At 35.9% G+C, this 13,148-nt stretch overlaps 1 protein-coding gene across 1 annotated transcript in view; it reads left to right on the top strand.

Annotated features, from left to right (window-relative positions):
• OTOGL (otogelin like) overlaps nt 1-12,890 on the top strand; it is a 97,895-nt gene extending 85,005 nt beyond the window's left edge. The window contains 7 exon segments of the mRNA XM_075090822.1: nt 21-199; nt 524-628; nt 1,452-1,571; nt 3,553-3,598; nt 5,322-5,393; nt 7,532-7,611; nt 10,098-12,890. Coding sequence (XP_074946923.1) covers nt 21-199; nt 524-628; nt 1,452-1,571; nt 3,553-3,598; nt 5,322-5,393; nt 7,532-7,611; nt 10,098-10,298 — 803 coding nt within the window. The 3' untranslated portion in view covers nt 10,299-12,890.
• Nucleotides 12,891-13,148: the final 258 nt, after the last annotated feature.

Here is a 13,148-nt window from a genome sequence, read left to right as displayed (position 1 = left end):
TTTATTTCTTTTGCTGTTAGAGAAGGCTGATGTGTGCATCTTCCAAGAGGTCACAGTACTGAATCCTGGACAGTCAGTGATTCAGTACTTGGATGGAGACCTTTGTTACACTGTACGGTGTTTACAAGAAAAAGATCAGAGCACAGGATACAATGCCATGCATTTTGCAATGGTGAACTGTTCCCAGCAATGTGAAACTGTGAGTATTCTTAAAAAACAGGAATGATGTAATCTGTGAGCGCAACTACGCAGTTGGGATAAAACTGTAAGTGAAGCCTTCTGCTAGTCCTGTTTGCTCAGAAAGAACTTGAGAACTTTACAGTGATGATGTATATCTTGTGTCTCCAGGATTATTTTGAGGAGCAATTTCTAGCAGCATATGTAAACATGTCCATCCCTCCATCCATCTGTATATTGTTTCTCTTGGTATTTTTAGTTTCAGAAATCAATGAATTTTCATATACTGAATGTTTAAAAAATACAGGGTTTTTTTTTCCTTTTTTTTGCTTTCCTTTCTTTCCAGCATCAAATATATATTCCTTCCTCCAGTCACCATACTTGTTGTGGTACCTGTCAAAACGTGTCCTGCTCTTTTCATACCAAGAATGGAACACTAATTGTGTATGAGGTAAGTGCCTCTGGACAGAGACAGAAAATAACTATAATGATATGATATATGGGTACCTGACAGTCACTTCTTAGCTAACTCATGCTGTGAGTCTTGCTTCATACCTCCTTACTGCTGGTTACGCACTTAGGGACTATTTATGGTATATGATAGGAAAAAAGTGCGTTTATTTGAAGACCTGCCATTTCACGCTAGGTAAATACTTGACTTCATTTCATTGGTTGTAATATTTTCTACAAAGATATGTGAATATCATCATTTACTTAAGGCTGGATATGCTCTAAGTGCAAGGTAGGGTTAAAATTGTAACTCTAATTCATGACTGTGATTCAGATGAGTTGGGAGCTTCTGAGTTCACATCAGGACTTCTATGTCCCCCTCTTCCCAGGGCCGCTCTTCTCTTCATTCTGGTTTCTACAGAAAGGAAGTGTGTGAGCAGAAGCACTGGGGTTCAGGATCCCAATGGTGTGTTCCAGCATCCACATACAAGGAAACTTGGATGCGGCCATGACTTGGTTCACGCTTCCCATTGCTTTTGGAGCAAAAGAAACTATCAGTCTTTTTTTCTGGCACAGAGCCCTTTCGTTCTGTACTAGGGCAGCTGTGCTGAGCAGCATGCTGGAGACTAGAGCCATGGATATGGGCATGCTACTGGTAGTTAGAGGATGGTCCCTCCCTTTGCCACCTGTGGGTGGTCTGCAACAAACTTTCTACTCCAGTAGGTACTACAGCACGAGGGCACCACTTTTACAGCCGTTTGGGGTTGGAGATAAAGCTGAAATAATTTGCTTTTCCTGACAATGGTTTTGTTTTAACTATTCAGGAAGGAAGCACCTGGAGCTCCAACTGCACCAACTACAAGTGCGCAAAGACTGCTGTGGGGGCTATCATACTGGGATCAAGTGTTGTGTGCCCTCCTTTTAATGACACTGAGTGTACAAAGGTTTGTACTTTGGGTGAGGTAAGTGACAATAACTAATGTGGAGTTTGGCTTACACCTGACAACGCACGCATACCTCACACACTCTCTTTAAACTGAAAAAGTGGTAAGTGCAAACATGTAAGTGAGCAACTTACAGTCTTGTCTTCCATGTTCCTGTTTGCTTTTTGACTGACAAAATATCTGTGAGGAGTATGAAAGTTTGGTTTGGGTCTTAATGATGATTGATTTTAAAGTGTTATGGAATTGGAATCACGCCTGAGATACCACTATATAAAGTGCTATTCACTATGTCTTATTTTAGTTTGGAATAACACTTTGCCATGTTTGTAGTACACATACACTAAATAAATTGGATCAGCTATTCAGAAATGCTGCATATAAAAGTGGGCTATATTAAAAATTCCTTAAGCTGTGCAAAGATTAGGAAGATGACAGAGTATATATAAACTTTATTATCTCTTAAACTAAACTTTGTGGAACACAACAAAAAATATCTATCATACAAGAAAGGGTATCTACCTACATCATATATCTAAAAACGTACATTGCCATACCTATACAAAGTGGTTTGAAGGCTGTGGGTGCTTCACACGTTACATATTTGTTTACAACTTTATTTTCTAATTAAATACTTCTCTAACTTTATACTACCTCTTATAATTCTTGCACTTGCAGTACCCCATATATTTAATATAAGCTGCAAATAATAATAAAATAAATATACATGTAGAGAGGGTAAGCACCATTGCTGCCTTGACTACAGATTGTAAATTCAGCACAAGTCCTACCTACCTGTTGCGTTTGTTTAAAAAAGTCCTTATTTCTTCCAGTCCTGAAGAAGGTATTCTATCTGAAATTAATGCTTGTTCTACTTTGAGTTTATGCTTCAGTTTCACATTTGGAACCCTTTTGCCACTGTCTATTAGGATCTGTCCTTAGTAATAATGGTTAAGATTTTAAAGAATGGGGCCCTAAAATTAACTTCCTGACTCAGTCTGACCTGTTTTTCAGAGATACTGAGCACAGACTTGAGCCAGTAGCTGAGGAGAAAGCTTTTCTGACAGGCAGCTCAGGATAATTTAGGAATACGGATTTAAGAGGCTGAGTTTAAGTGCTCATTTAAGAAGTTCTTGAACAACTTATTCAGTATTTTTTTCTGTAATGAGATTAAAAATACATGATAGCATGAAAAGATGGAAGCTTAAAAATGTCTTTTGTCTGTTGTTATCATAAGAGTGCTATTTATGTCCAGTTGTCTGCTTGATAAGCAGTTCCGGGCTATCCACTAAAATTGTGGGTGTCTGTTTCTTGCTTGCACCCATTCTGACAGCCTCTCTCTCTCCCTCTCCCTCTCCCTCTCCCTCTCATGCTCTCTTTTAATTTCAGAAGGACATTTTCTTCACTTTCATACATTTTTAATTTCTAGCTAACAAGCAACTTTAGAAGAAATCAATAACAAAGACTATAACTGAGAAAAATAATTGAGCACACCAATGGTTCTGAAATTCTGCAGTTAATGATCTCTTTCAAAACAGTGTATATACACATACATACACTTAATGTTGTAAAGAGCTACTTATTAGGTGTTAATTTTCTCCTTGGCATATGATCAGTGTAAATCATTTTACATTATCAGCACAGTTGCATACATGAATTTTTTAAACTATCCTAATAAATCTCATCGGTGGGGAAACAGTAGTAGATGATATAAAAAGATGCTCATAGGAACTAAGGGGCTTATTCAAAGGAGAATAGGTCAGATCAGATCAGATAAGCAGTGACAAGTTCATTTTCAATGTCAGAGGTTGTAAAGAATTTGTGAACCAAACCGTCAGCTGATCACATCTGTGTAATTCTCTTGATGTCAGTGATACTATTTTTCAATAGTTGGACATCTTTAAAACATGGAACGTCTTGAGATACAATTCACCTTTGCATCGGGCACAGTCTTTTTTGATATATTCTCCTTTTGTTTTTCTAGAATGGAGGAATTGTGCAGACATATAATGATGGCTGCTGCAAGACCTGTAAGTGATGAAGGCTGCATTATGTTCTAGCTTGGCTTTGGTTTTGGAAGGCTTGTTTTTTAACCTCAGTTGCTGTGACAAAAAGAAGGAAAAAGCATGCAGTCCCCCCACAAATCAGATAAGATTGTTATAGTTACCTAACAATTCCTGCTGACTTGGTGATTTTTAACATTATTGTTCTGGAGTATAACCAAATCTCTCCAAATAGAAGCTGTGGAAGATGAAAAGTTATCTTGATTAAAATAATGAAAACATTCTCTTTATTGTTAAGCTGGCTCTAAAATATTGCCTATATGAAATTTCACAACAAAAGATAAGGATTTTCCACCCTGAAACTGATTCCCAATTAATTTTGAAATACATCTCCAAATCCAAATTGGCTTTTTAATACCTGGGAGTACATTCACATTTTCTGAGTGTGTAACTTTAAAATATGATGAATTGTGAAGCAAACTTGTAGGTTTAATATTTTATGCAATTGTAAAAGTCAGTTGAGAACAAACTGATTTTCTCTGCAGTTTTCACTAGGAAACTTTTTATTATCAAGGTATATAATTATGTACACGTAAAAATAAAACACTGTTGTGTAAAACTAATTGTGTAGAGCAAGAACATGTTGTATGCCACAGAAAATCCTCTTCCCCCTGTTTTGGCCTTTTTTGTGTTCAATATTAAGAGTTAAAATACATAAACAAATTAGTCTTTGGAATTCTTTTAGACAAACCTTTACTTAATAATATTGAATGGGAAGTCACAGACATAACAATATTTTGGAGAGTTATTTAATAAAATTCAGAAGTGCAGTGTATTGTAAATAATTTGGTGATATAGGGGGAAATGCTCATACTTATCAAACACAGAACAATACTCAAGTTTCCAAGTTATGCAAAGCTTTGAAAGTGAACTGCAAGCCTTGTTGTTCTATTGTATTCAAAACATAGAAAATAAAAGCTATTTTAATAAAACAGAATACTTTTTTTGGAATGAGAATCAGCAAAGTAACACACCAGAATTGTGCTAAAATCTTATTGATATTCTATCTCTAGTGATATAAACTATGCTGAAAAATATTCAATAACCCCCCTCAAATTAGGTTGGCTTAATTTAGAAAATTAGTCTAAAGAATTAATGGCTGCTGATTTTCTGTTGACCAGGAAGATTTATAATTTTGGCCGTATTCTGTGGCCTCAGGAAAGGCATTGTTATACTTCAGAAATACTTGCGGAGGTGGCTGCTAAAAACCAGATGCAATTCATAAAATGATATGCTATTTTATTTTTATTTTTATTTTGTTTTATTTTTAACTAAAAGCATGTGCCCTGTGGTGAAGCAGTTAAGAAGAATACTTATAAATAGAGCTTGCAACACCTTGGGGTTTTAATGGGAACAAATAATCTTTCTGAAAGAGCTTGATTCAATGCATGCAAAGTGAGTGCATATATTTAATTCTTACCTTGCCATAGAGAGACTCATTGCAAAAGTTTGGTTTACAAGGAAGCATCATTCCCGTTTTCTGTTAACCAGGAGAGTAATAAAGTTTAGGCCATCTTTAGTGAGACTTGAAGCAGCTGCAGAGTTTCTAAATTTGGAAGACTAACAGGAAAGCTCATCATCTTTTTCTATAAGAAAAATTGCAGTTGGCAGTGTAAGAATTAATGAAATGTCATTTATATAAAAATGTTTTTATTTCGTGAGAAACTTATATTCCTAATGATTCTGCCAGGTTCTGGATTGGGTCTATTACCCTTTGCCATTAGTCCAGTAGTGCCTACTGATAGTATTAATTGTGAACCAGGTATTATTCTTAATAATGTATTTTCTTTTTTTAATAATAGTGTAAGCACTGCTTGATATATGCATGTAGCTGTCATTACCATTAAATGTTTCAATGCAGTTAATGGTATTGGGCCTGATACTGAGAGATACTGATCCCCTGTTGGCCTCCCAGATCAGTGGTTTTCTAAAGCCTGGTTAGGGTTCACTGCTCAGCACGTGTCAGAATTAGGTTCATCCATTTATGTATATGTATATGCTGCTGATGGTTCTTCCTCCTGTTCATTTCTGAAATTGGTTTTAATACATGAACTTACTGCACAGGGTAGTCATAATACAAAATCTGATTTTTAAAAATATCATCATCCTGAATATTGTTGCCAAGAGATTCTAAATCTGATCCCAGGTCTCTGAATTTAATGACGGAACTGTTTTTGCCGTAAAATAGAGCAAGAGCGTGCATTCCTTCCCGGTCTCACCTTTGCAGATATGGATTTATGCTGTATTTCTTTTTTTTTGTCGCAAATAACATGTTTTACAGAGTTATGAAAATGTTGGTGGGAGCAAACATGCAATTACAATCATGCGTTAATAATACTCTTTACAGAATGTTACAAAACTGTTGTATTATGATCATAATTCTTTGCTTTTAAGAATAGGTAAGTCATAGAAATTCCTTACTGAAATAAGGAGTGAGTAAAAAAAGCACACCTGATACTGAATGCAGATCTTCTTGACAGTTGAAGGTGGGAGGGAGAAAAGTATAGCAGCAGAGTTTTCATTAGACATCTGCACCTTATACGCTGAAATGTCATATATCTCTCTGTATGACTTGTAGAAGTACAAAGACTGTGTTGTGTACACTTATCCATGCTGGCAAGCTCTATCTGATGGAAATATCACAGGACATTTTTTCTTGTGTTGCTGAGGAAGGAAAACCAAGATGCTGTAGGCTAACACCTTCGCCCGTACGGTGATCTGCCAGTTCAGTAACAGAAGCTTGGCCGATCCTGCAGTGCACAGATTAAAATCTAGCTGTACTCTGCAGCCAGCCTAACTTTTAAATACCCACTGGAGCTGTGATTGCAGAATATCTTGGTTACTCGGAGCTCATTTACCTTATAAAAGTGCTCACAAGCTTCTGGGGAACAGAAAAGTTGTTCTTTTTGTGTACACCCAACCATGAAGGCATGTGCTGAAGGGGGAGAAACTCTGCTGAATAGCACTTATTACTTTATATGCTGGGTGTCCACAAGGGTTGCTCAGTGAAACTAATAGTTGATTTTGATGGGCAGTGAAATAGGAGATCTAAGTAATTGCTGATACACAGACACTAATAACAGTCTGATATGGAGCGCAGCATGAAAGATTGTACGTTTAATTGTTTCAGTATTATATTATGATTTTTATTATGTTAAAATGGCTTTGCACTGTACAGCATTATTTTTCAAATAAAAAACTCCTACCAATATCTCCTAAAATGTATTTTAAAAAGCAGTATTTCCCTAATCCTATAATTGTATGCTGACTCAGCACTACGTACTTCACTTCTGGTGGTAAAAACCGCACCATATTTAGCAAATATATGCATCTCTCTCTTTCAAAGTTTCCTTCAAGGACACCTTTCTCAAAATATATTGAAACTATATAGTTCTATTTAAATTTTAAACATTCAAAATAACATCAAGGTTGTAATCACATTCACAGCTTTACCTTCTCCAACGTTGACTTCTGAAGATTTTCTAAATTGCAGAATCAATATCTTATTTACATTCAATATTCTTATTATAACAGAATTAGTTCTAATACTATTCAAAATTACTTGAGACATCTTTTTTTCCAATTGCTTATATTTGTATTGCCTTATGTGCAAGTGAAAATCGTATTAGTCTTTTAATATTTATAAAATCTGTATAGCTTAATGCCTCATATGTGCTGGCTGTGAAATCGATAATTCTTCACAGGAAGTATTTATTAATATAAGAGATTTTTTTCTAAAATATTATTTAATGATGAAAGTAATAGTTTCAGTGTGTACATTAATGAAAACAATAATTATTAAAATTAAAATTATTAAAAATATTTTAATAGTTTCACTTTTTTAGTGGCAAACACAGTACAAGTGTACTGATTGAGAACGCATTTTCTGTATTTTATCAGGCAAAAAGGAAGAAAGGATTTGCCAGAAAATGACAATCAGGACAACCATAAGAAAAAATGATTGTATAAGTCAAAGCCCGGTAAGCATAAAAGAGCCGTGTTTGATGCTGGGCCTATAGCATACCAAATCAAGTGTTAAGAAGTGGGTTATGGCTATCAACAAACAACAAAAAATGCTGCTATCTTCTCAAAAGCAGACCTTTGACCCTAGGAATGTTATCCTGCTTGTAAATTAGCTGTTCCTATGGCTGAAAGACTGAGCCCTCCTCCCTGGAACCAACAACGGCATTGAACTCCTCACCATGAAATAACATCCCACTCTAAAAGAGGAGTAGAAATGCTTCCACTTAGGATGTGATGGAAACACTGCTGCATTCCTCTTTGGAGACCTTTACTCTCTGGGTGCTTTCTCCTCCACATAGCATGTGTCTCCATATCATAAATTCATGATCCCATTTATTTATGGGTCTGCTTAAGACATCTCATTTCTCAGCTTTGGTGTAGCCTCATCTACAAAACCCAGGCCATGTGCAAGCAGCAAATGTGCTTCTCATGTAGGACTTAAAGGAGAAGCTGTTGGCACGGTATCTTGAGACTTCCAAAAGGCCTCTGATAAGATTTTGTTGAAGAACCTAAACAGTCATAAGGGAAGAGGCAAAATATCATCACAGATTGGAAGCTGAGCAGGTTAATTTCCATCCTGCTAGAAGGTCAACAGTGACATGCCCAAAGTTTAATAGCAGAAGTAAGTGTGTGTGGTGTATTGGTTTAGTTTCAGAAAAAGGGTTAGTAATGAGGGAGTATAAATATGTAGATGAAATTACAGTTATTTGCCAGTTAAGAGGAGAGAAGACTGTGGAGAAGTTCACAGTTACTTCAACAACCTAGGTTAAGGGACAGCAATATGACAAAATAAAGACGTGGTACTGACTAAAGCAAAAAGTATTAAAAAGAAAGATTTAGTCAAACCTCACAGGTTTTTAAGCTAGCTGAAAAGGACCTTGCCCTTGAATCTAGTTCTGTAAAAACCTGTTAAATGCTTTCCTGCAGACAGAAAGGCTAAGAGTTATGACATTTAGGGAACAGGATAGGGAGTGGAAACAAACTCATTCTAGTGTCTCTTACGAGCCAATGATGCAGCACTATCGAGGGTGCTCTGTGCAGTTATGGCCTCTCTACATTGCTGCAGAATTAGAGAGGGTTAGAGATGAGCAACGAGAATGTTGGCCAGAACAGTCCACAAATGGCACAACAAATGAAGCCTTCCTTTTTGTGACTTTCTGTGTAGATTCTTTCTCTTTCCTTTCCCCTCTACCCATCTTCCCAAAAGACCTACCCCTATCCCTCCCACCTCCCCTGTATTACAGCTTCCTTTCCTCAGTAGCTTCTTGTTCCCCACTTCCTTGATGGCTGCCCACCCTTCCCACAGTCCAGATTCCCTTACCCTTCACCCAGAAGTACCTCCAGGTTTTCATGTACTCAAAATCTCTATTCACATCCTTAGCTCCACTTTCTTTCCTCTTCAACTCCCCCACCGCAAAGCCCCTGGCACTCTTATTTCAATCACATGATTTTGGCCCATCAAGTGGCCCCATGCCGTGGCCGTTTTGGAACTACATATGTGTTCTTTGGCCAGATTAACGCTGACAAACTTTGGATAGGGCTGAGTATGATTACATTTAATTAATTAATAGCTGACAATATTAGTGCTTAGGACAAGGTCTTTTTTTCCCCTGTCAAATTTCAGGAAAGCTGTAGGAGTAACCTTTTGGTCTAAATAGGATACGGCCCATTTGTTCACAAGCTGTTTGGAAGGGGGTGGATCAAAGCATTTCATACAGCTTATTTCATAAGAAATCAGATTTAAAACTATCACAAAACGAACTAGATCTCAGTTTCTGAGCATATCAACTCTGCTTAAGTTTTAATTAAAAATTATCAATTTCTTTTTTGTCAAGTATCAGCTAAGAAGACTCTTCCCATAATGTAATGCGAGAGAAAGTTTTGCTCTGCTGAAGTCTAGCGCACAAATAATTTTACAGCCAGTCTCTGCCTTTGCTGGTTTGTTACTGCACCTACTTTTGAAATATATTTTTTACAGCGGTAACACAGCTCATACTGGTGTGCACTTACTCACAAACAGTATGAATAAGAAAGGGAAAAGCTTTTGCACGGATATGCTTTTCCTCTTGAGCCTTCAAGGAGAAGGACAGACTTTCCTTTGTTTTGCTTAAAAGAATTTAACTTTTCAGCAGTGAACATGAAAAGAACGTGAATTTATCTATGCTGTTTTGAAGTATTAAACTAGGGATTCGATTTTAGTATCCGCAGCACAACGTTTTGCTCAAGGTGAAGAGAGTATACATGATTAAACAACAAAAAAAAGGTTAATTAATAAAGAAGTATTAAAGTATTAGCATGAATGAATTTTAGAAGACAAAATAATTTTTAAGACCAGAGTCCTTTTCAAATGTAAAAATGGGTTTTAATCACATAGAAGTTTGAAATGTAATATTTTTATAACAGAATCTGAGATGTCTAACTTCAGTTCTTCTTTTACTCACAGATAAAAGTGGCTTCTTGTGACGGAAAATGCCCATCTGCAACAATTTTCAATGTCAATATTGATAGCCATTTAAGATTCTGTAAATGTTGTCGAGAAAATGGAACACGTAATCTGACTGTGCCACTACGCTGCTCAGGAAATGGCACTGAAATTATGTACGTCATTCAAGAGCCTATTGACTGCTCATGCCAATGGAACTGAACATTACTGTGGATACGATTTAATATGAGGAATTCAAATGAGTTTCATTTCACCAGACTCTATTTGTTGACCTTGGATGGCTATAATAATTTGCAGGGAAAAAAAAAAAGAAAGTCCTTAATTATGCTTTACAATGTAACTTTTCACAAATTTAGGACAGACGATCTTGTTTGCTGTTCCTCAAATTTTCTTTTCAAATAATGGCATGTATAGAAAGAAAATTAAAGCCATTTGAACAAGGTATAATTTAGCCATCCTTTATTTCTACTCAGTAGCTTTCTGATGAGCTGTTGAAAGCTGGTTAACATCCATTTCCAGTGTTTTAAAATTTTGGATTGTGGCTACCTATCAGAGTTCAGAATTTCTCAGTGGTTCTTTTCCTTTTACTTAGAAACTTTCAGTTAAGAACCATCACTGATCCCATATTTAACTGGAAAAGAAGCATATTAGGGTTTTGAGAATGACTGAATTAATTTATTACAAAAATAGTGGGTTCAACTGAAATATTTTTTATTTCGCTGAAAGATCTATCTTTTGTCCATTAAGCTGTTGTCAATGACTGGACTCTGCTTATCTTGTAAGTCACTGAGAAACACCATGACTGTGGTCTGTAAGTACCTGTAGTAAATCTCCAGATCATATAGAGGAATCATAATAATGTCTTTAAACCTTTGACACTTATTTTTGATATATATACTATATGAAGCATGACTAGGCAAAGGCTGAAGAATTTAAGCATTTGTGCCTTTATTAAAAATATCGAAAAGCTGTTTCTGATAGGAAGGATTCTATTTTATATGCATTTTTCAGTTTTCACAAATAAGAAATTGCCTGTCTAGTAGCTGTAGAATAAGATTCTATGTATATATATATTTATTTAAAAAACCAGCATACTGCACATTTTAACTATTCATAATGGGTTTCTTCCTTTGTTTTCCAGTTTGAAGATTTCTGTTCAGTATATTTTTCTAAAATACATAAAAATTGTTTGTTTGTTTTTAAATATTGAGATTTGGACTATTGGCTGAATTTATGATTAATCGTTTTTGAGTCCAGGGAAAAAATCCAGGTAAAATATATGTTTTGCAGGGCTTAAGTGAACTATTCATTATTCATGTCCAATCAGGCTGTGAATGTCCACGATTCAGCATGTTAAGCTGGAAATGCTCTCCCTTTTACTAAACATACTAGTCTTATCTTAATAACTAAGGATACGATTTTAAGCTTGTTTTTAGTAGATTATTTTGCTTTATAAACTCACTGAATGAAACTGGTTTAAATGATGACAGTGGGAGTTTCTGTCATTGACCTCAGTGTGGCCAGTATTTCCCTTATCATGGAAATTGTTTCAGAATTAAAAATCTTGTCTGAAAGTCTGAAAACTTTTTGACAAATAATTTATTTCAAGCTCTCATCATTTAATTACAAGAAGACTGGATTATCACAGTGGCTTATACAATGAAAAATAAGCAATATAAAATTTAAAGAAACTTAAAATCCAAGGCTATTTTGCTACTTCGTGTGACAAAGCTTTATACTTCTGCTGTGTTCAGTTTGATGGCTTATAGAGAAAAACAGTATATACAGTGAAATCTGTCTTTACTAACAAGACTGTCATCTACTCGTCCACCTCCTTAAAAATAGTAACTCGGTTTAAAAATTAAAGAGCAATCCATTGTATTATCAGTAGAATATTTAACCATTATAAAGAAACAGTGATCACTTAGTGATCAAAATAAAGTGCTGTTCTGAGAAAGCATATGCTTTGTTTGCACGTTTTTATGATTTGTATGGCAGATATTTCAAGTTGTTATATCCTAGGGCCTAGAACCAAAATATTCTCTGATATTGCTGCTGGCATTTGTGTACAGAAACTTTTCCTGCAGGCCAGAAATGGAAATTAAATCATAGTCATAGCCATAAAGTTTGTGTAGTCATACAGCAAATTAAAAGGACAAGTTCTTTTAAACGGAAAGTACAACCTTGGGGCCTTTTGATTTATTAACACAGGGACCCGAATCCTATATTTGCATCAACAGAGTTTGGCCCAAAACTTCTTAATGAACTTAGCATTTGATAAATTACTTAAGGAAGCTCCTACAAGATAGCATTTTTCCATATAATGACCGAACACTTGATGTGTTTTGATTAAATGGCCGTGCTTTTTATAAGCAATGTGCTTTTGTAAGATTTAGAATTGTATTTGTAGTTAAAGAGAAATTAATAAACATTGTTTGGCAGAATGCTAATAAATCAGTGTCGATGCAATTAATTTACCTGTGTCATTAAAGATGACTGATAATGCAAAATCTTAGACAAACGTGGACATTAAAAGCAGTTATGGTTAAAGTTAACTCCATGATAACCTGCAATAGGAAACATGGTACTCAGAAATGTTCCTCCCACTTACCCAATTTAGTTTAGGTGCAACAGTCAATAGGAACTATGTCAGGATCCTCCCTGAAGCCTACAGCAAAATCTTACATCTTCAGTGGAGCTGGATATGGACTAAGACTGTCTTCCATTTTACAATTAAACTTCAAATTCAGACTGGTTTGGCCTGGTCAGAAAGCGAACATCTGTTAAAACTTGTGAACCATTTTCTGGACAGCCATCCCACCCCCATTACCTCCAGGAAGCTGCCATTGGCATAATGTGGTATGCTTTATATGTGAACTACCCCTCGCAGGCCTTGCAATGGACAGAAGGTTTGAATGAGCCTGCAGCACGGCACGACCCTTCTGCTCCAAATATTCCCTCAGCCTGTAACTTAAACGTAAATTTAGATGCAGCTCGTGGTTCTGCCTCGGTTTCCTGATCTCTCTTCAACTCTGCATTCCTGCCTCAACC

This window comes from Phalacrocorax aristotelis, chromosome 1, assembly GCF_949628215.1.
Source record: "Phalacrocorax aristotelis chromosome 1, bGulAri2.1, whole genome shotgun sequence".
Lineage (NCBI taxonomy): Eukaryota > Metazoa > Chordata > Aves > Suliformes > Phalacrocoracidae > Phalacrocorax > Phalacrocorax aristotelis.
Note: the sequence above shows the minus strand (reverse complement) of the source record. Positions and strands in the feature narration are given on the sequence as shown.